Below are 22,185 nucleotides of genomic sequence, written 5' to 3' on the forward strand. Positions count from 1 at the left end.
ATGCACATGAGTGACTGAATGGAAAAAAATGTGCTTTGTAAATTTTCAGTTAAACAATTTTAACAAAGGAAAAAAAATAAAAGTGTGTTACCTATTGCTTCAGCTGGAGCAGCAGAGCCCAGGCAGGAGTCTAGCTGGGGTAGCTATGTAGATGGTAGAAGCGTATAGAGTTGACCTTTGAATGTTAGTTTCAACTCTTTGGGATCACTTATACTTGGATATTTTGCCCCCTTTTGCTATCTTGGTGAACTCAAATCAGTGTCCCCTTAAAATGCCTTGGAGATAATTAACATCACACGACATTTTAATCGGATGCTTGTGGCATTGGAGCTCACTGAAGTCGCAAGGGATTAACTAGGGTTTCTTTTCTTTCTTTTTTTTTTTTCAGATGACAGACCCTAGGGTAATGGCTTTATTTGCATTTTTAGTTCTAGTTTTCTATTTGCTTTTTTTTTTTCATTCTTATTCCTTATTTTTTTTAACTAGGGTTTCTTAATAAAAGATTACCAGTGAGAGAACAACTGTATAAGGAAAAAGTAACCATTCATTGTTTGCAACTAAAATTTCTAAAGCACATCTAGAAACTATACCAAAGTAATTGTCTTAGACAAAAAGTATGAAGTAGCTGTTGGATTAAACCACATACCTTTGTGTTGGAAGCACAATTCCTTCCCTCTAAACCACCAGAGCTCCATATTTTCTGAACAGGAAGGTGTAATCAGCATGACAATATTAAGATAGAATAGTATACTTTCACAGTACAAAATTTTTAGGCCTTTTATTCAGTTTGTTAGATATTCATATCATCTATGCCCACACAAAAGGCCATTCTAAGCAAACATTTCCTAAACATTGTTCACAAAGTGTATCCTTTCAATGAACACTTTATTTTAACATAAACTTTTAATTTTGTTTTAAATTTCAGGAAGCGATTTTTTTTCTTTAATAATATTTGCTAATACTTACTCTGTAAATCTGTGGCTTTAGTGACAGAGCTGGAAGGAAGCTTTGAGGTCATCTCCTTCAAGTTTCAGAGTCTACTGGGTCTTGAGAGATTTGTCCAAGCTCAGTGCACTCAAGGCTGACCTCAACATTTCCTCATAAATCTTCCCTTCATTAGTAACTGTGACCATCATTCTTTTGGTTGCCTGATTTCCTCTCTTTTATGTTCTTGGGTCCTTCTCTTCCTTAATTTCCTAATTATCTCTTGACTCTATCTCTGTTTATCCTCACTGGTGCAAAGATTTGTCAGTAGATGTCTTTACTCCACTCTCCTCTGTTCTCTGCAGTCTGTTCAGAGATCTTTCTAAAGAATAAATCTGATCATTTCCCTTCCTTTTCTAAGGTTATGTAATGGTTTCCTACTGCTCTTAATAAGAGATCTAGATTACCATAGCTCACAAGGCCTGTTTTTAAGCTTCTAATCTTATCTGTCCTCACTTTGCTGCTCAGTCACACTTGGTTCACTCTTGTGTGTGTATGTGTGTATATGTTGCTGTTGTTATATGCCATCGAGTCGTTTGCGACTCATAGCGACCCTGTGTACAATAGCCCTAAACCCTGCTCTATCCTGTTTATATTTCATGTTGAGAAATATTTTACAAAATATAAAATCTGAGATTCAGAGAACTTAATGAATTCCTCAAAATTCCACAATTAGTAAATGATAGAAAATGAAACTGTCTAATTAATTGATGGTCTGGACAATTCTAGTAACATTTAGAAAAGAAAAAAAGTTATCTATCAGGTAATCAATTTATGATAAGCCGAGCTTATTAGAGAATTTGGAAGCAGGAGTGGCATCCACTTCCTAAATAACATTCCTCTGGAAACCCTATGAACTTTGATAAATGTCCTTATAGAAAGTCTTCAGGCCTTTTGTTCATAGGATTGCTATGAGTCGTGCTCGACTCGATGACAATCGACAACAGTACTAGAGAATATCCCAGAATTTGTTAATAATTTAGAATTCATTAACATTTCTATTAAAATATGCTTTCTTTTGAAAAAGTTTCTTAGAAACATAGATAAACATCAAGTTTATTCTGATTCTGATTCCTTGTGGGCACACTTGTATTCAGATGTTAGATATTGTGAGGAGGCTGCTTTGGGAATACACTGAAATCCTGCGTGCAAATATAGGAAAAGTAATTTCATTCCTTTTAAGAAACTGTTAGCTGCATATTCTGAGTCTTTGCTAAATAAGCAAATAAGGGAGTTGTTGTTGTTGTTATGTGCCGTCGAGTCGCTTGCGACTCATAGCGACCCTATGTACAAAAGCCCTAAACTCTGCTCTATCCTGTGCCAATCACACTGCCTCTGACACACCCATCCCGATTACTCCAGTCACTGAATCAATCCACCTCATAGAGGGTCTTCCCCTCCTGCGCCGTCCCTCCACCCTCCCAAGCATGATGTCTTTCTCCAAGGACCAGTCTCTCCTCACAACATGTCCAAAGTATGTTAGACAGAGCCTCAGAATCCTTGCCTCCCAGTTTAACCCTTTCCTGGACGAATCTGTTTGTTTTCTTAGCAGTCCATGGTATTCTCAGTACTCTTCTCCAGCACCACAGCTCAAAGGCATCAATTCTCCTTCTATCCTCCTTGGTCATTGTCCAACTCTCTGATGCATAATAAGTGATTGCGAAGACCATGGCCTGTATCAAACGCACCTTAGTCTCCAGAGAGACACCATTGCTCTTCAGTGCTTTGGAGAGGTCCCTAACAGCAGACATTCCCATGGCAATGCACCTTTTCATTTCCTGGCTACTGGTGCCAAGAGTGTTGACTGTGGAGCCAAGCAGACTAAAGCTGTGAACAATCTCAATCTCTTCACCATCCATCCTGATGCTGCCAATTGGTCCAGTGATGAGAATCTTTGTCTTCTTGACATTGAGCCTTGTTAAATAGTCCCCGAATTTCTGTCCCATCATCTATGCCCATGAATGGGTCTCTGGTGATAGTCTCATTATATGTGGGGTTTTTTTACCTCCATTTATAGATTTACATTTATAGTTGAAGGTGTCTATCACTAACTGGAAGCGAAAGTTAATCATTTTCCCAGAAAATGTTTTATTGTTTGATATGGCATGTGTCCGTGCTCTCTCAACTTCTATTTTTCCTCTTCCGTTTGGCTACTGCTTCATGTTTTTCATAATGTACTTAATGTAGCATATCCCTCAGCTTTTATCAACAACTTCGTGAAATGGGGCAAGTAGATATTGTTCCTGTTTTGGAGATTATGTTCCTGAGGCTCAGAGCAAATAAGGCATTTTCTCAAGTCATGCACAAGTTAATGACATATCTCAGTCTACCACCTGGGGTTCCTACTTTTTTGCCTAGAGTTCTTTTGTTGTTAATAATTATTAATGGGTTCAAGAGGAAAGTAAAGTATGGAGTCAAGTATGGAAAATTGTCAAAAGAGCGAGAATCTAGATATGTGAATTTATGCTTTGCTTGCATTACATTGCTTTAAAATTTGTTCCATGTGGCTCTGTGCATATTTTGCCACCATCCCAGCTGAATTCCTTTGGCTTGCTTAGGCAAGAGCGATGAAGAATGAATAATGTACTGAGGAAACAAATCAGTGGGGGGTTGTTTGCTGCTGGTATTAAGTTAGAGTTTTAGCTGGACTAAAAGTTTGTGGTTTGGCTTAGAAGTACAGTAACAATTTCTGTGTCCAAATTCAATACAACTCTGTGTCCCGGTTTTGTAATGAGTGGCATTACCTAATAAGAACATGTGAAAGGATTCTTGTTATTAAGTGTTCTTTCCTGTCATTTGAAAGGAGACTAGGAGGGTATGGGATTCAATGTTGGAGTATTAGACAAGTGATTTTAATTACTGAGAGTTTCCTTCTTCCCATCACTAAAATAATGTTATTTTGAATTCAGTAAGACAAAATCTTGTTCTACTGAAGCAAGGAAATGTCTCCTTTTGGAATTGCTGAGTTAGGGTATTGAACTTAAGTTTGATTTTTAAGTGGAGGACAATTTGACCATTTGCTGTCCTGGCTCAGGTGAGAGCTGCTTTTTCTTCCTTCTGTTTACAGATTCCCATCCTACTTTGCTATGCTGTATTGTGACCCCTTTACTGTGCTCTTCAAACATAGTTGCTAACTACACCCTCCTTACTCCAACTGAGCTTGCCTTGCTTCATCATGGACTCTTACAGAGTTTGTCTTCTAAGTTATTTGCTTTATAGAGGCCACTCTCATTAAAACCACATGAAACCATCCTTGGTGACCATGAAAAGAATATGGGCTACCTCCATAAAGGTTGTCAAGTGGTAGTTGAGGTAGATAAGAGTATTACAACAGCAAAAAGATAGAACTAACTAAAGTGTCCAATAAAGGATAAATGTATAAATAAATTACATACACAATGGAGTACTACCCAATGAAATGTTGTTGTTGTTGTTGTGTGCCAGTGAGTCATCTGAGACTCATAGCGACCCTATGTACAATAGCTCTGAACCCTGCCCTATCCTGAGCCAGTCTCACTGACCCTGACACACATAACCCCTTTACTCCAGTTACTGTATCAATCCATCTCATTTGGGATCTTCCTCTCCTGTGCTGTCCCTTCACTCTTCCAACATGATGTCCTTCTCCAAGGACTAGTCCCTCCTGGCCATGTGCCTAAGGTATGTGAGATGGAGCTTCAAAATGTCTGCCTCCAAGGAGAAATTTGGTCTCGCCTTCTCCAAGATAGACCTGTTTGTTTTCCTGGTGGCCCAAGGTATGTTCAATACTCTTCACCAGCACCACAACTCAAAGGCATCAATTCTTTTTCTGTCATTCTTTGTCATCGTCCTCCAGCTCTCTGATGCATAGCAAGTAATTTTAAAAACTATGGCTTGGATCAGGCATACCCTCAGTCTCTAGACTGACATCATTGTTTTTCAGTACTCTGCAGAGGTCCCTGGCTGCAGATTTTCTCAATTTTATGCATCTTTTGATTTCTTGACTACTGGTGCCAAGAGTAGTAGTATCACATCTTAGTAGCAGTAAAAAAATCAGAAGACATGCTGCATTGGAGAAATATGCCATCAAAGAACTCTTTAAAGTGGTAAAAGAGCAAGGATGTCAGTTTAAAGACTAAGGTGTGTCTAACCCACACCTTGGCATTTTTAGTTGCTTTGTATGCATGTGAAAGTTTGATAAATGAATAAGGAAAACTGAAGAAGAATTGATGGTTTTGAATTAAGGTGCTGGAGAAGAACATTGAACATAGTGTGGACTACCAAAAAAACAAACAACTCTGTCTTTGAGGAAGTACAAGCAGTGTGTTTTTTAAAGGAATATACTTTGGGCATGTTGTCAGTGTCAGAAGGTACCAGTCTTTGGAAAAAGATGGGACAAGTGTTCTGAGACAAGTAAGGGTCAATGGAAGAGATGAAAACTCTCAACAAGATAGGTTGACATAATGACAGAAACAGTCGTCTTGAGCATGTTGGAGATGGTGAGAATGGCACAGGATTAGGGCTGGTATTGACCTGCTGTTCATAGGGGGCTATGAAAAAGAATCACCTCAATGGCACTTATCAGCATTGCCAGTTTTGAATTATGCAAAATACTCTTACAGCAGCTTCACATGTACTAACTATACTATTGTGATTAAGTGTAGGCAGTTCCTCTGGGTTCTGTTTGATGCATTTCTTCCCTTAGCTTCTAATCGGAAGTGTAAATGCATCTAATTTGGGAGAGATTACTGTGTCATCCTTCACGCAGCTTCCAAACAGAAAAATAGACAAATACATCCACTGGCAAGAGTCTCTTCCAGACACTTTTGCACCAGGGAGCACCCTGTCTGTGTGAGTAGCCTCTGGCACAATGCTTGCCATAAACATGTGGGAAGGGTGGAATGTCTAATGGTAGAATAAATGAAATGGAAAACTTCTATAATTTGAAAGTTGGATTAAAAAAAATTCAGAGTTTGCTTAAATGCTATAATTCTTCAACTACTAACCAGAGTTCTGAGACTGAAAATCCACTCCTTTTTGCGTGGTGTTTTCTATTTTCATTGTGAGGTGTTGGTGGGAGCATGCAGTTGCTTATGCCATCATCTTGCTTCAGCTTCACTCTAGGTGATAGTAAAGTGCCTTCTACACTGCTTGACATTTAGTTTCATTCATGCCATAAATGGTGGCTACCAAAAGGTGACCACTACAGGGCAGGCTTTTAGTAGAAAGTTCAGCACTTTGAAACTACTGACTATTCTGTGAGAGAAAGATGGACAATCTCCTTCCATCAATATTCACAGCCCAGGGAACCTGATGGAGACTTACTCTGAGTTAGAACCATCTGGACAGCAGGGGGTTCTAATTTTTAAAGAACATGTGCTGTTTTCTTTTTTTAAGCTGGTGGGCCCAAAGAGTTGAGCTTTTTGACTAGCAGCCCAAATATAATTACTGACATAAAGATTTTTTAAAAATTTCAATTTTTTCCCCATATAATTTTTAATGGATTTCAAATAATCATTCATATACAACATGTTTTGTGTATGTATGTTGTGTTTGATGCAATCATTCATGGATGCTGTGTTCCATTACATAAAGGACATGTAATGGTTGCTGGAGGTACAACAGGGATTTGGCAGGCAAAGGCCCCATACTCATGGACTATGGATTCTAAAGTAGTTCTGCTCCATAGACCTTCTATAATGATGGCGACAGCTCTGTTGGTGTAGTCAATAACATGTCAATGCTGCTAATCAAAAGCTTTTGTGTCTCTGGTGGTTCAAATTCAAATCTATGGGAGAAAAATAGATAGTTTCCTTCCATTAAGATTTATAGCCTCAGAAACTGATGGTTATTCTGAATCAAATTCACTTTAATGGTAGTGAGTATGATGATGGAAATGTTCTTCACTGTACTATTCAGGCAGTAGCCATCAACCACATGCGCTGTTGAACACCTGAAATATAACTAGAGTGACTCTAGGACTGCATTGGAAAATGTTGTTTTAAATGAATTTAAACCACTATATGTGTCTACCATATTAGCTACCATAGTAAACAATAAGATAAAGGATGAGGCAATGGATGTAGTTGATAAACAAGTAATAAAGGAACAGAATCATTTAGTTAACAGCTGAGAAGAATAAAGCAGAGTGACAGAACAGCATCTCAGGAAATACATCAATAAGAGATATTGTTTCAGTCCACTCACTGCCAGAATCAATTTCAGCTCACTGTCACTCTATCGGATGGAGTTGAACTGCTCGATAAGGTTTTTAAATCTGTAAATCATTAAGAGAGCTGATTGCCTTATATTACTCTGTGAAACAACTGGTGGTTTTGAACTATGGACTTTTTGGTTAGTAGCTGAATTCTTTAGCCATTGCACCACTTTGTCCTGATTGAATAGATATTTATTAATAACTGAATTTATTAATAAAAAATAAATAAATGATGAAGAGGTGTTGTTTTTTAAAAAAAATAAACTCTACTACAAGTTCATCCTGGAGAGGGTGAAGCCAGGCTGCTCCTTGGAGGCAAGGATTCTGAAGCTTCATGTGACATACTTTGGACATGTTGCAAGGAGGGACCAATCCTTGGAGAGGGGTGGCATGCTTGGGACGGTGGAGAGACAGAGCAGCAGAGGAAGACCCTTGATGAGATGGATTGATTCAGTCACTGGGACAACGGGGACAGGCATGTCGGAGTCAATGAGATTGGCAAGGGATAGAGCAGGTTTTAGGACTGTTGTACATACAGGGTTGCTATGAGTCACAAGCAATTTGACGGCATATAACAATCACAACAATAGCAACAACTCAGCCAATACTTTTATGTGGAAACTCATGTTTAGAGATCTCTAGTGGTTTCCTTTTTGGAAAGCAAACATCAAAATAAAATTTTATTGCTATCATTTCATTAACTCTGAACATTTTTTCCCCAGCCCTAAATTATCATCTCCGGTTCCCTCTGAAGATACCTCAACACTGGGAGGTATGTATGCTATTGTGCTTTTTCTTCATTTTATTTATTTGTGGTTTAAGAAAGACTTGCAATCAAACACGTTTTTCAGGTCATATTTTGGAACTCTGAAGATTTTACCTTCTTATTGATGCCTTTGAGCTGTGGTGCTGGAGAGGAGTATTGAGAGTACCATGGACTGCTAGGAAAACAAACAGATTCATCCTGGAAAGGGTTAAACCAGGTGACTCTTTGGAGGCAACGATTCTGAGGCTCTGTCTAACATACTTTGGACATGTTGTAAGAAGAGACCGGTCCTTGGAGAAGGACATCATGCTGGGGAGAGTGGAGGGACAGCACAGGAGGGGAAGACCCTCTATGAGGTAGATTGATTTGGTGACTGGGGTTATCAGGATGTCAGAGACAGTGCGATTGTCACAAGAAAGAGCAGAGTTTAGAGCTATTGTACATAGGGTCGCTATGAGTCGCAAGTGACTCGATGGCACATAAAACAACAACAACATATGTTGTTGAGGAATCTCAAGAAAAAAAGGATGCCTTTCCCCCCTCTCATCTACGTATACTTATTTAAGACATATATTATGAGTAGTATTTTTTAGTACATTGTTATATAAGTGCATTATGTTATGAATATGTTAAATAAAATACAAGTATAAGAAACTGCTTAAAACCAATATACAGTCCACTGAATTCTTTTAAGTGAAACATGATGTTTCTCATTCCCCTAAGGCTACCACTAGTCTCACTTTTATAGTATATATATAATTTATAGTTTCATCACTCTCTGTATGTGTATTCCTAAGTATCATAGCTTAATTTGTTTGTATTATTATTGTTTTTAAAATTTTTTATTATTTTTTGTGCATGTACCATCAAATCGGATCTGACTGGTACAGGAGAAGATTGCCCCTCCTCCAGCAGAGCCTCTGATGGATTTGAATGTTTGTATTATTTTTAAATGGCTTTAAGTCTTTTATTAAAACAAAAGATTTAGACTCCTTTTCTAATTTTTATTTGTTCACCACTCCCCATCCCCACTGCTATTTCTTATTTTTTCAATTTAATTTATTGAAGCAGACAGGTTCTGTAGAGTTTCTGGAATAATGGTATTTTCTAACTGCATTTTCATGGTGTAGATTAGCCTACTTCTTTGATCTCTATATTTTTGGTAAAAAATATTTTGAACTTTCTTTGTAAGAAAATGAGACATATACAAAGATTATCAGAATAGTATGGTGATTCAGCAATGATCAGCTCATGGTCAGTCTCATGACATTTATACCTTCTTGCGAAACCTATACTTGGGTCAGGAAAAAGTCCTGAGAACAGAGCAAGGAAATACAGCATGGTTCTAAATTAGGAAATAAGTGCATCTGGGATGCATCCTGTTCTCCATACCTTTTCAATCTAAATGTGGAATAGATCATTCGAGAGTCTGGAGAAGTCCAACATCAGGATTGGAGGACGAGTTATCAACAACTTGGAACATGCAGATGATACAAGCTTGTTTGCTGATTGAGGACCTGAAGTGCTTGCTGCAGAAGGCCAATATGGCTTGAAGCTCAACATCAAGAAGGCAAAGATTCTCATACTACTGGAGCAGTTTGCAGCACCAAGATAGACGGAGAAGAGATTGAAGTTGTTAATTTCAGCTTGCTTGGCTCTATAATCAACACTCTTGGCAGCAAGAGTCAGGAAATCAAAAGACAAGTTGCACTGGGAAAATTTGCTATTAGGGACCTCTCTGTTGAAGTTGTTGTTGTTATGTGCCGTCAAGTCACTTGCGATTGATAGAGACCCTATGTACAACAGCCCTAAACTCTGTTCTGTCCTTTGCCGATTGCACTGTCTCCGACACACCCATCCCTATTACCCCAGTCACGAATCAATCCATCTCATAGTGGGCCTTCCCCTCCTGCACTGTCCCTCCACCCTACCAAACATGATGTCCCTCTCCAAGGACTGATCCCTCCTTATAACATGTCCAAAGTATGTTAGACAGGGCCTCAGAATCCTTGCCTCTAAGGAGCCGCCCAGTTTAACCCTTTCCAGGATGAATCTGTTTTCCTAGCAGTCCAATGAAATCAGTCTAAAGACTAAGGCACGCCTAACCCAGACCATGGTCTTTTCAATTACTTGCTATGCATCAGAGAGCTGGACAGTAACTAACGATGTTAGAAGAATTGATGCTTTTGAGTTGTGGTGCTGGAGAAGAGTCTTGAACATACCATGGACTGCCAAGAGAACAAACAGGTCTGTCTTGGAGAGGATGAAACCACGTTTCTCTTTGAAGGCTAAGATTTTAAATCTCCATCTCACATACTTTGGGCATGTGGCCAGGAGGGACTTGTCCCTGGAGAAGGAGATCATGCCTGGAAGGGTGGAGGGACAACCACAGGAGAGAAAGACTCCAAATGAGATGGACTGACACAATAACTGGGGTAATGGGAGGTTGATGTGACAGAGTCAGTGAGACTAACATAAGATAGAGCTGGCTTCAGAGCAAAGGGTTTCTGTGAGTCGCAGATGACTTGATGGCACATAACAGCCACCACCACCACCACCACCACCACCACCACCACCACCAATTTCTTTCCTTTTCTGCTAGCATTATTATTTTTGGTGTTTTCCCTCTTTACTCTTTGAGGAACTTAGTGAATTCCTTGAGGTTAGGAACTTTGCTTTTGTATCCATAGCATCTTGCAGAGCCTGGCAACTGGTGAGTGCTCAGTGAATGATTTTTTGATGAATATATGGATGAGCCATGATTGTATCTTTTCCTGGGAAGACTATAGGGCTGTGTCTGGAGGTTAGTATGCACTGAAAATGCAGGATGAAAAAGCAAATGATGAAAAAAACAAATGACTCGTAGGGATGGTTTTGAAGTCAGTTGCTTATTTTGTGGTATGAACTCTGAGCTACACAGGGACTGAATTCACACACAGAGTTTTTGTTTTTCTACTTAGGTGCTGCTCTCAGTGTTCCACATCCAGGAGTGGCTTCCCAAGAAGGTGCCTCAGAAAGCAGCTGGCAGAAGGCAGAAGAGAGTGTGAGTGATGTTTTGTTTTGGTATTTCCGTTTTTAACTTGGAGAGTGAGGATTAAGAGAGGGTTTATATTGAGTTGCCAGACTGCACAGGACTTCATGTGATGCCCTGTTAATGAAAATGTGGATTCTGAAACGAGTCCATTAAAAAAAAAATGTGATCGCTTGGAGACCCGAGTATATCTTTCTTTCTAGCAAGTTCTTGTTGAGGGAGGACGTAAAGTTGTAAATTAAATTATTTGGGGATGATAGAGCTATTGTTAATGGCAAATTCACATGTCTTTGTAAGCCCTGTGACATTTACTTCATGGCTTTTTAAATTTTTTAACCCATAGTCTTCTTATTTGTAAAAGATTGGGATGTAGTCTTTCTCAGCAGGAAAGGGTATATAAAAATCAAGAACTAGTAAGATTCCTTAACGGATCATTATAAACAATAAACAGGAACCTAACCACTAAACAAGGAGTCCTCGTGGCATAATAGGTAGTTCTTCAACTGCTATCTGGAAGTCTGGTGTTTTGAACTTACTAGCCATTCTGCAGGAGAAAAGACCTGGTGATTTGCTCCCTGAAAGATTATAGCTGAGGGAACCCTATATGGCAATTCTACTTTATTATATAGGCTCACTAAGATATGCAGATGACACAACCTTGCTTGCTGAAACTGAGGAGGACCTGAAGCGCTTGCTGCAGAAGGTCAAGGACTGCAACCTCCTACAGGGATTGAAACTCAACATCAAGAAGACAGAGATTCTCACCACTGGGCCACTTGGCAGCACCATAATGAATGGAGAAGAGATTGAGGTTGTTAACAAATATAGTTGTTTGGATCCACAATCAGTCTTGGCAACAGCAGTCAGGAAATCAAAAGATGAATTCCATTGGGAAAAAAGAAATATTTTTATTTTAGATCTATCTTTTCCCTTACTAATATAACTACTCTATTTGCTTTTATACAGTTGAAATTGGTTTTCTGTTTACCCAGTTTACCTTTTAATTATTTAAAATTATTATTTTTTCTCATTTTAAACCTTTCTTTTGGGATAATTAAGTCTGTTCAATAGTCTTCTCCAGCACCACAACTCCAACTCCAACCACAACTCTTTTATCATCCTCAGTCATTATTGCAAAGACCATGACCTGGATCAGGTGCACCTTAGTCTCTAGACTGACTTCATTGCTTTTTAGCACTTTGGAGAGGTCTCTGACAGCAGACACCCTAAGGAAATTAGTCTTTTGATTTCCTGACTCCTGGTGCCAAGAATGTTGATTATGGAGCCGAGCAAGCTGAAATTCAGTCTTCTCCATCTATCATGGTGCTGCCAACAGGCCCGTCGGTGGGAATCTTTGTCTTCTTGATGTTAGGCTTCAGTCCATGTTGAAGACAATAGTCCGTAACCTTCTGCAGCAAGCACTTCAGGTCTGCTTCAGTTTCAGCAAACAAGGCTGTATCATGTGCATAACACAGGTTCTTGATGAGTATTCTTCCAATCCTGATGCCACATTCTTCCTTATCAAGTTCTGCGTGAGCCTCCTGAATGATTTGTTCTGCATACAAATTGTAAAGATATGGGGACATTCCTAATGCACCTCCCTTCTAGATTTTGAACCATGCAAAGTTTCCTTACTTTCCTCTGATTACTGCTTTCTTATCCAAGTATAGGTTTCACAAGAGCACAATCAAGTATAACATTCTTCTCAAAATTAGCCACAATTTGTGACACACAGTCAAATAACCTTTGCATAGTCAGTGAAACAACTATAGACATTCCTCTGGTACTCTTTGCATCATGTAACATTGGCAGTGATATCTCTAGTGCCACAGCCTCTTCTAAACCCAGCTTATATTTCTGTACTGTTCCAGTTGGTTTTGGATAATCTTTAGTGGGATTTTGCTTGCATGTGATATTAGTGATATTACCATCAAATTGATTCCAACTCTTCATCACTTAACATCAAGTTTCTGAGGTTCTGAATCTTTATGTGAGGAGACTGCCTTTTTCCTGTGGAGTATCTGGTGGATTCAAACCACTGATCTTTTGATTGGCAGCCCAATTTATGATGCACAGTGCTACCAGAGTTCTTCAAGATAACATTAACATACAAGAAAGGCAGAAATAATATGATAAATGTACAACCTATATAAAGTAGAATAATGTATGTTCATATACTTTATTTCCTGAGGGAAAGAACTTGGTGACACTACTAATGAAATCTGGACATTGGAGAATGGTAGAATTTTGTAAGGTGTCTGCAGAACTGACCCTGGGTGGAAATAGAGAAATATTGAAAAGTGACTACTGTATTACTGTGCAGACCATTTCTGGAACCTGAGCCTTATGGATCAGAGCTAGCTTTCTACAAAGATTCTTTAAATTCACCCAAGATGTCTTCCTGGGGAAACCACACACCCATGTTCAGGGATGTCGCTTGGAACTATGTGGTTATCAGTACTAGGACCACACGACTTGTGGCTTTGACTTCACAAGTGCTATAGAAGACATTTGGACAATGCCAGAGCAAAGAGTTCTTCTTCAGTACATCTGAGCTCTCAACCCCACAGGAGTGGATGGACTCTTGTCCTGAAGAATGGAAGAAAATAACCACACTGATGAAAAAAAGACTTTTTGTGCATTCTTTGACATGGTATATCAAAGCTTTGCCAGTGGAAATGTTAAAAAGGATACTTAGGCTATATGAAATTTCACCCAACAGGGCACTGATGTTTGTTAATCACACACCAAGAACACGGACTTTTACGGTGAGCTTGTGATGGCCTTCACTGTGGTTTGCACAGATGCTCACAGCCAAAAGGGTGATATCAGAGTTGAAGTTCTTGATCTGTCCAATGTATTCTAACCCTCAACCCAGAGGAGCTCCAATTGCCTTGACTATTCTTACCACCCCTGATCTTTGAAAACAATGGTTGCAAGAAGTGAAAGACAGAGAAGACTGCAGACTCTACTGATTTCCAACCTGAAGAAGGAGAGATCCTCCCACATTTGGCAGCACTGTCACTAACCAGAATGGCACGTTTTATTTCATTGGGCTCAAGCCTGAGCAGGTGGAGTGGTTGACTAAGAAGTCCTCCAACTACATGACAAAGGACGGTATCATCTACATGGTGGGGTCCCTCCTCTACTTGTGATCTTGGGATGCTTTTATTTGTGTGTGTGTGTGTGTGTGTGTATGACTGAGCAGGAATCGATCCACAACTGATCATCCAGTGAGTTTAATCCTTTCTCTAAATCTATTCAATCTGTATGGGGAACAAATATTTTGTGACAGCAGACTGTATGGACAATAGTGTGACATCAGGATCAGAAGAAGACTTATCAACAACCTGTGCTATGCAGATGACACAAAGTTGCTTGCTGAAAGCAAGGGGGACCTGAAGGCTAGTTGCAGAAGATCAAAGACTACAGCCTTTATGCATTTATTTTTAACTTCTAAAAGTCCTTACCACTGGACCAGTCAGCAACATCATGATAGATGGAGAAAGGACTGAAATGGTTAATTTATTTCATTTTGCTTAGAATCACAATCAACACTCTTGGTATCAGCAGTCGGGAGATAAGGAGACATATTGTTTTGGGTAAGTTCACTGTCAAGGACTTCTCCAAAATACAGAAGAGCAGTGATGTCAGTTTGAAGATTAAGATGATGCAACTGATTCAGGCCATGGTCTTTTTCATTACTTGCTATGCATCTGAGACCTGGGAGATGAATAAGGATGACAGATGAAGAATTGCTTCCTTTGAGCTGTGGTGTTAGAGAAGAGCACTGAACACCCTATAGACTTTCATAAGAATAAACAAATATGTCTTGGAGAGGGTGCAGCCACAGTGTTCTTTAGAGGCAAGAATGGTGCGGCTTTGCCTCACATACTTTGGACATATTGCTAGGAGGCACTATTCCTTGGAGAGGGACATGATGCTGGAAAGGGTGGAGAGTTGGCAAGGAGAAGAAGACCTTCAACCAGGTGGATTGACACGATGACTGCTGCAATGGGCTCTTGTGTGTCAGGAACTGTGAGGATGGCACAGAATAGAATGGGGTTCAGATCTTTTGTTCATAGAGTTGCTATGAGTCATACTCGACTCGATGGCACCTAACAAAAACAATAAATTCTCAGACTTGCAGTCATCATAACTGTATAATTTCATAATCTTTTTATCACCCCAAAAAGAGTGATTATTAGCATTCTCCTCTAAATCCCCAACCCAACCCAACCCAATCCATGGCAGCCACTGGTCTGTTTTTTTTGTCTGTGGTTATGTGCTGTCAAGTTGGAACCAACTCATAGCTGACTCTCCAGTGGGTTTTTTTTTGTTGTTGCTGTTGAATATCACTGAGTCAGAAATTACCCATAGCTGACTTCCAGCATGTTTTCAAAGGCAGTGAACCACACAGGAGGAGATCACCTAGCTTTTTCCATGGGAGTAGCTGGTGGATTTGTCTTTTGGGTTGGCAGTACAATTACCACTGGGTTAACAGCACTCCAGGGCTTGCTTATTTTGGAAGTTTCACAAAAATGGAATTATACAATATGCAGTCCTTTGTGAATGACTTCTTTCATGTAATATATTATTTCCATATTTTGTCATATATGAATACTTCATTCCTTTCCTTTTTTTTAGAGCTAGTAATACTCCATTGTATTGTTATTACTCTTTCCATCTATTTTCCTTCTAGAACACCTTCCTCAAAAGTTGGAGACATGCCCAGCTGACACAAACTGAGTAGGCCTGAAAGTAGCTGACTTAAATGCAATTATTAATTTTTAAATGAATAGATAAATATTTAAGAAACATCTCTCTCACTTTTTTATTTAGTAAATATCAGTAGGTACAACCACATAATTCAAGCTTCTTTTGAGTTCTTCAGTAAATTTTAAGAGTTCTATAGAGTCTTGGAACTGAAAAGCTTGAGATCATCTCTAGGCTCTTTTCTGATTATCATTTTATTACTCAATGAATGATTGTATACTCATTTGCATATGATTAATTTTCTGTAGAAAATTCCCTAATTTCATGTGGTGGGAGGGGGAGGAGATTAATCATGGGTCATACAATTTGATAGGCAGGTGAGGGAAATGGGAAGGATCTGGTGTGAAAAACAATGTATTCGAATTTTATAAATAAAGTAGTATAAAAATGTAAAATAGAAGGTATATTAATGACTATGAAACACAATGTAAATGAAATATTGCAGAAAACAATGTGTATGAATGAAACATACTATAAAGGTATTATATGAAAATCAATAAAAAATATTTAAAAATTTCCTATTTGCTGCTGAGCCAATCAGAATGCCATCATTTGAATATTAACTTATGCCTTAAATCCACTCAGTGCGTTCTAAAGTTCTAAGCTCACTGCTTTTAAAGTAGATGCTGAAGTAAAATATGATATATAAAAAAATCATTAAGGGAGCTCTGCTGGCCTAATGGCAAGAAGCTGCACTGCAATCCTGAAGTCGCATGGTTTGAATCCACCAGATGTTCTGCTGGAGAATGAGGGGTAATCTTCTCCTGTGCCAGTCGGATTCAATTCAGTGGCAGACAACAAGAGAAAAGGGGGGGGGGGGAATCGTCATTAGAAGTTGCCTTTTGAGTACTGTCTGACAGAGAAAAGCAATAATTATATGTGGATTAAACTAATAAATAATAGCATTTTCATTTTTTATGGTTAAAATACAGATTAGCAATGAGATTGAGAACGTGGTGGAAGAACCCACCAAACCCGCAGTTGAGCAGATTGCAGAGTTCAGCATCCACCTTTCCGGGAAGGAGTACAGGGAAGAACTTCAGGATCCCTCCAGCTCCCACCACCAGCACCTTGTAGAAGAATTTACTTCAGAGGTGTGTAGTAGTTTTATTTTAGTACGTTTTTGTTGTTTTCTGGATAAAGAAGACATTTTGCTAAAGCTGTCATTTTCCTGTCGTGACAATATTGGTTAAAAGCTGAGTTAAGATTCAAGCTTTCCATCTACCTGGGGTGAAGACTTAGACACTGAGCTATTTCTTCAGAAAGCGCTGTGAGAAGTTCATGGAGAAACAGATGAGTTCTTTCATGAAAGAACAAAATTTGAAACATATTTGTGATCTACTAACAAGTAAGTGTTTTTTCTAACTTGTACTGCAAGGCAGGAGAGGGATATACTGTTCTACGGCATGACTTTAAATTGACAATCTTTGAAGAAATGCAACATGAAGAAGCTACATACAGTGTAGGTTCTTCTTTCTTGAGGGAACATTTTTAGTACTTTTTAAGTGAAAAATGTTAAATAAGAATACAAAATTTAAAAGCACTAACAGGAATCCAATGTTACATCAAATTTTCACCTTTCTAGTTGAAGTCATTTTCCAAAATGGGATTGCTTAAAAAAAATCCTGTGGGTTAAACTCACCTCAAACATTATATTCTATATCACTTGAACTCAAGATTTTTTTTGTTGGTCAACAATGACTCCATTCTTATTGTTTTTCTTGTGTGCTTTTGAATACCTATCTACCCTTCTTTGTCTGACAACAGGCACATGGTTTGTTTCTGTTTATTTCTTTTCCATTACTCTTGGTGGAGGTTCTCCTTGGCCATATTTGTCCACTCCATTACCATGGACGCATTTTTTTTCACTAGTCATGGTGTCCAAATGGTGAAATGAAAATAGGCATCTCTGAGCCAAATAACATCATTGCTGTTTAATCCTTGGTGATTAATTTTCCTTGCTCTGTGGCCAAGTTGCAAAGTTGTATGGTATGTGAAAGAAATGTCAGCCAAGCCAGTGGTTACCTGGCATCAGGTAGAGTCTTGGATTAGCTGTCTGATTCAAGCCATCGAATTAAGAACCTTTTAATAAGCCTTAGCTTTTGGGTAAACAATTGCAGTGAATGACTACAGATTCAAGAGAAAAACATCTCTAGTTGAGACTTTATGAGGTTGGTAGCTGTTTACTTGGAGTGTTACTAGGATGATGAAGGGTCTGGGCCTCCTATGAAAGATCTCTTCTATGGTCTGCCTCTGCATCCTTGTTTCCCTTTACCAGAAATGAAATATCTGCCAATAGCCACTTTGTTATGTGGAATAGCAGCGGCAGGTTTTGTGCCTCTGAAGGCCTCTGCCACTGTGTCTACTAAGAATTGAAGAAAGCCCTCCAGCTATCTCCCTCCAGAACATAATCACCATATTGTTACCTCAGCTTCTTTAGGTGAGACTGAAAGACACACAGGAAGTAGGTGAGGTTCAAGAACTATTATTCTTCCAATAAAGGTAAGAGGGGAAGGAATATGACAGTCTAGGGACAATACAAAGTGCTATCAAGAAGGAAAGGACAAACTTGTGTCACTGATAGAGTGGTGAAAACAATCACAGGTTCAACACAATTCCCTTGTATAAAGCTTTATAGCTGTTTTCTGTTTGCTGAAAGCTATCATGTAGGAGAGTATCTCGGTTTTACAGAAGAGGAAGCTGAGGCTTAGGAAAGACTTCATGGTTATTTCAGGTTCTATTAAGCTGTTGTCAAGTCGCCTGCGACTCATAGTGACCCTCTGTACAACAGCCCTAAACCCTGCTCTATCTTGTGCCAATTTTATTGTCTCTGACACACCTACCCCTATTACCCCAGACACTGAATCAATCCATCTCATTGAGGGTCTTTCTCTCCTGTACTGTCCCTCCACCTTCTCAAGCATGACATCCCTCTTCAAGGACTGGTCCCTCCTTGCAATATGTCCAAAGTATGTCAGACGAAGCCTCAGAATCCTTGCCTCCAAGGAGCAGCCTGGTTTAACCTTCTCTGGGACAAATCTGATCATTCTCTTAGTAGTCCATGGTATATTTAATACTCTTCTCCAACACCACAGCTCAAAGGCATTGATTCTCCTTCTGTCATCCCCAATCATTGTCCTGCTCTCTCACACATAGGAAGTGATTGCAAAGACTAAAGCCTGTATCAGGCGCACCTTAGTCTCCAGACTGACATTGTTGCTCTTCAGTACTTTGGAGAGGTCTCTAGCAGCAGACTCTCCTAACGCAATGCATCTTTTAATTTCCTGGCTGTTGATGCCAAGAGTGTTGATTGTGGAGCCAAGCAGACTAAAGCTGTGAACGATCTCAATTTCTTCACCATCTATCTTGATGCTGCCAATCAATCCAGTGGTGAGAATATTCATTTTCTTGATATTGAGCTTCAATCCATATTGAAGGTTTCAATCCTTGACATTCTGCAGCAAGTACTTCAGGTCCTCCTCAATTTCAGCAAGCAAGTTTGTGTCATCTGTATGACGCAGATTGCTGATGAGTCTTCCTTCAACCCTGATGCCACATTTCTCATAGAGCCTAGCCTCCTGGATGATCTGTTCTGCATATAGATTGAAAAGATATGGAAATAGGATATATCCCTGGGATACATCCTTCCCAATTTTGAACCATGCAAGCATTCCCTTGCTCCATTCTGACTGCCTCCTGGTCCAAGTATAGGTTTCACATTAGCATGATCAAGTATTCTTGGATTCCCATTCTTCTCCGAATTAGGCACAGTTTGCTGTGGTCCACACAATCAAACGCTTTTGCATAGTCCATGAAACACAGATAGACATTCCTCTGGTACTCTCTGCTTTCAGCCAAGATCCATCTCATATTAGCTACAATATCCCTAATACCATAACCCCTTCTAAGCTCAGCCTGCACTTCTGGCAGTTCTCTGTTGATGTTCTGTTCCAGTCATTTTGGGATAATCTTCAGCAGAATCTTGCTTGCATGTGATATATATGATTCTGTTTGACAATGTCCACACTCCCTCAAAAGGAAAAGAAAATCTCCTTGTTCAACATGCCCTTTTCTTTATAGAATCCTCTTCTTACCCTACCCCTCCCAAACGTCCCCAAACCCAGTCCAAGCCCATTGCTGTTGAATTGATTTGGACTTGTTGTGATCCTGCAGGACAGTCAAGAACTGCCCCATAGGATTTCCAAGGCAGTAAATCTTTACAGAAACAGTCTGCACCATCTGTTTCCTGAAGAGTGGCTAGCAAGTTTGAACCACAGACTTTTTGTAGGCAGCCAAACACTCAACAACATGCTGCACCAGAATTCTTATACTTCATGGGCGTCATATATTTTAACACAAGAGGCTTTTAGTTTATAGGTTTTCCCTCCTCTACCCCAAGTTGTGGTTCAAACACTTTTCATGAGGCAGGGGAATGAGAAAGAGGTGATACAATCCAGTGGGAAAAATATGGGCTTTGGCATTAGAGAAATTCAGATTTGAATAAATTCTGTGTTACTCATTTACCCAATGTGTGATCCTGTGACTTAGCTGACAATTTAGAGCCTCAGTTTTCTTAGCAGTAAAATTGTAATAATACGTGTCTCTTTGAATTGTTGGAAGGATTAGAAATAAATTTTCAAAGCACAAGGCACATAGCAATTAATAAATTATAGCTATTAGTAATGTTAGTTTTGACTAATAGAATGACCCTTCTCCCAAATTGATGGGTGTACAATGTTAGCTGGATGAGTTTCATTAGAAAGTTTCCACATGCTTAGATTCAAGGGATGACAAAGTTTAGGCAAGACTTAGGCTTAATCATTACTATAATGTATAATTGTACAGCATTTTGTGGGTTATGGAGTGCTTTTAGATATGCTCCTTTTTAATCTTACAAAAATATCATACAGTAAGTCAGAAGAACATTATTGTTTTTATAAAAGAAGATTTTTGTATGGTTCCTGCCAGCCACACCAGCAGAGAATAGATTAAAAGCCTTGTGATTTCTAGTCCTAAGCATCTTACCCTCCACCCCTATTTTACAAGGTTTATATTATTATTGTATGCTGTTGAATTAATCTCATCCTGTATTTCTTCTATAGGACTGAGTAGAATTACCGCATTTGGTTTCCAAAGCTATAATCTTTATGGGAGTAGAGTTCCAGGTCTTTTCTGTTACCAGCTCAGTGCTTAACCACCATGCCACTGGGACTCCCTACAAGAATGATAGTACTTCTTTTTTGCCTCACAGAATGAAGCAAAGTAAAATTATTATGTTAAGAAGAAGTTTCATGGGTTTATGTTTGAATTCTTTATTCTTAAGGCAAGAAAATTATCTTTAAACCAAGGCTTAAAAGAATTTCTACTCTCTTGATTATCTGAGGGGACTTGGTTAAAGTGGATGCCCAGAGAGGTCTCCAAAGTTCACAAACTTCTTTCCCTTCATTTACTATTGGCCGTAAAGTGGCCCATCTGATGAGGTTCAAATCTGTGTTTGTGCATAGCCTCATTATGTTTTGATCTTTTTTAAAAAACCAGCTCATTGTGTTTGAGGTAGAACTGATGCATAACTGATCCTCCAGCAGGTTTTTAGAAGCTGTAAATCTCACAAGAGGAAACTGCCCTTGGAGAAGCTGGTGAATTTAAACCACCTCCTTTGGGTTGGCAGAACAATAACCTTCCCACTAAGGAACCAGATCTATAGACCAGTCAAAATTTCTCCCCCCAGTCATTATATGGATTTACATGATGCACTTGAAGGGCTGATTAACAATCTTGGCCCCTGCAGAAATGGATCTTTTGACTAATTTGTTAACTAATCATGGCTTTATAACCTTGTTCATGTAAAAAAAACAACCCTAGTCAATAAGTCCTCTCTCTCTCCTGAGACCTTATCTAGGGTTTCCATATTGCTTTCTAATATTGAATGTGCTAAAGAAATGAAGACAACTTCAAACTCATTGCTATCAAGTAAGAATCAATTCATAGCTGACCCTCCAGCGGGATTTCTGAACCTGTAAATTGTACAGAAGGTTGCCCATTTTTTTCCCCTTGGAGCAGCTGATGGGCTCTGCGTTCGGGTTAGTATTACAACTACCTACAGATTCAGGCACCAGAGCTTCCTGTTGTAGCAACAGGAAACAGATGTTTCCTGAGTCACACATTTATAGAAAATAATCAGTCAACTACTTACTTAGTAGCATGTTCAGGTGTGTGCTGTAGCTAAATTCCTAATCCAAACAGTGACATTTAAAAATACTATTACAACTTCTTTTGTTTCTTTTGAAACAAATCCTTTTCCCCCCATTTCATCACATAAGGGAAAACACAGTACTCTGCCAATAAAATGAGGAAGTGTGCTTTCGTTTTATAATTTAGAGAATGTTCATATTGAATTTAATAAAAAGTTATAAAACAATAAAAAAGAAAAAA

At 39.0% G+C, this 22,185-nt stretch overlaps 1 protein-coding gene across 1 annotated transcript in view; it reads left to right on the forward strand.

Annotated features, from left to right (window-relative positions):
- Positions 1-22,185, forward strand: part of IMPG2 (interphotoreceptor matrix proteoglycan 2) — a 96,026-nt gene that overhangs the window by 31,806 nt on the left and 42,035 nt on the right. Inside the window, exons 5-7 of the mRNA XM_006890038.1 lie at positions 7,903-7,952; positions 10,907-10,989; positions 16,686-16,847. Coding sequence (XP_006890100.1) covers positions 7,903-7,952; positions 10,907-10,989; positions 16,686-16,847 — 295 coding nt within the window. The remainder of the gene's footprint in view (positions 1-7,902; positions 7,953-10,906; positions 10,990-16,685; positions 16,848-22,185) is intronic.

Source organism: Elephantulus edwardii, unplaced genomic scaffold (genome assembly GCF_000299155.1).
Source record: "Elephantulus edwardii isolate Elephantulus edwardi_28Jun2011 unplaced genomic scaffold, EleEdw1.0 scaffold00085, whole genome shotgun sequence".
Lineage (NCBI taxonomy): Eukaryota > Metazoa > Chordata > Mammalia > Macroscelidea > Macroscelididae > Elephantulus > Elephantulus edwardii.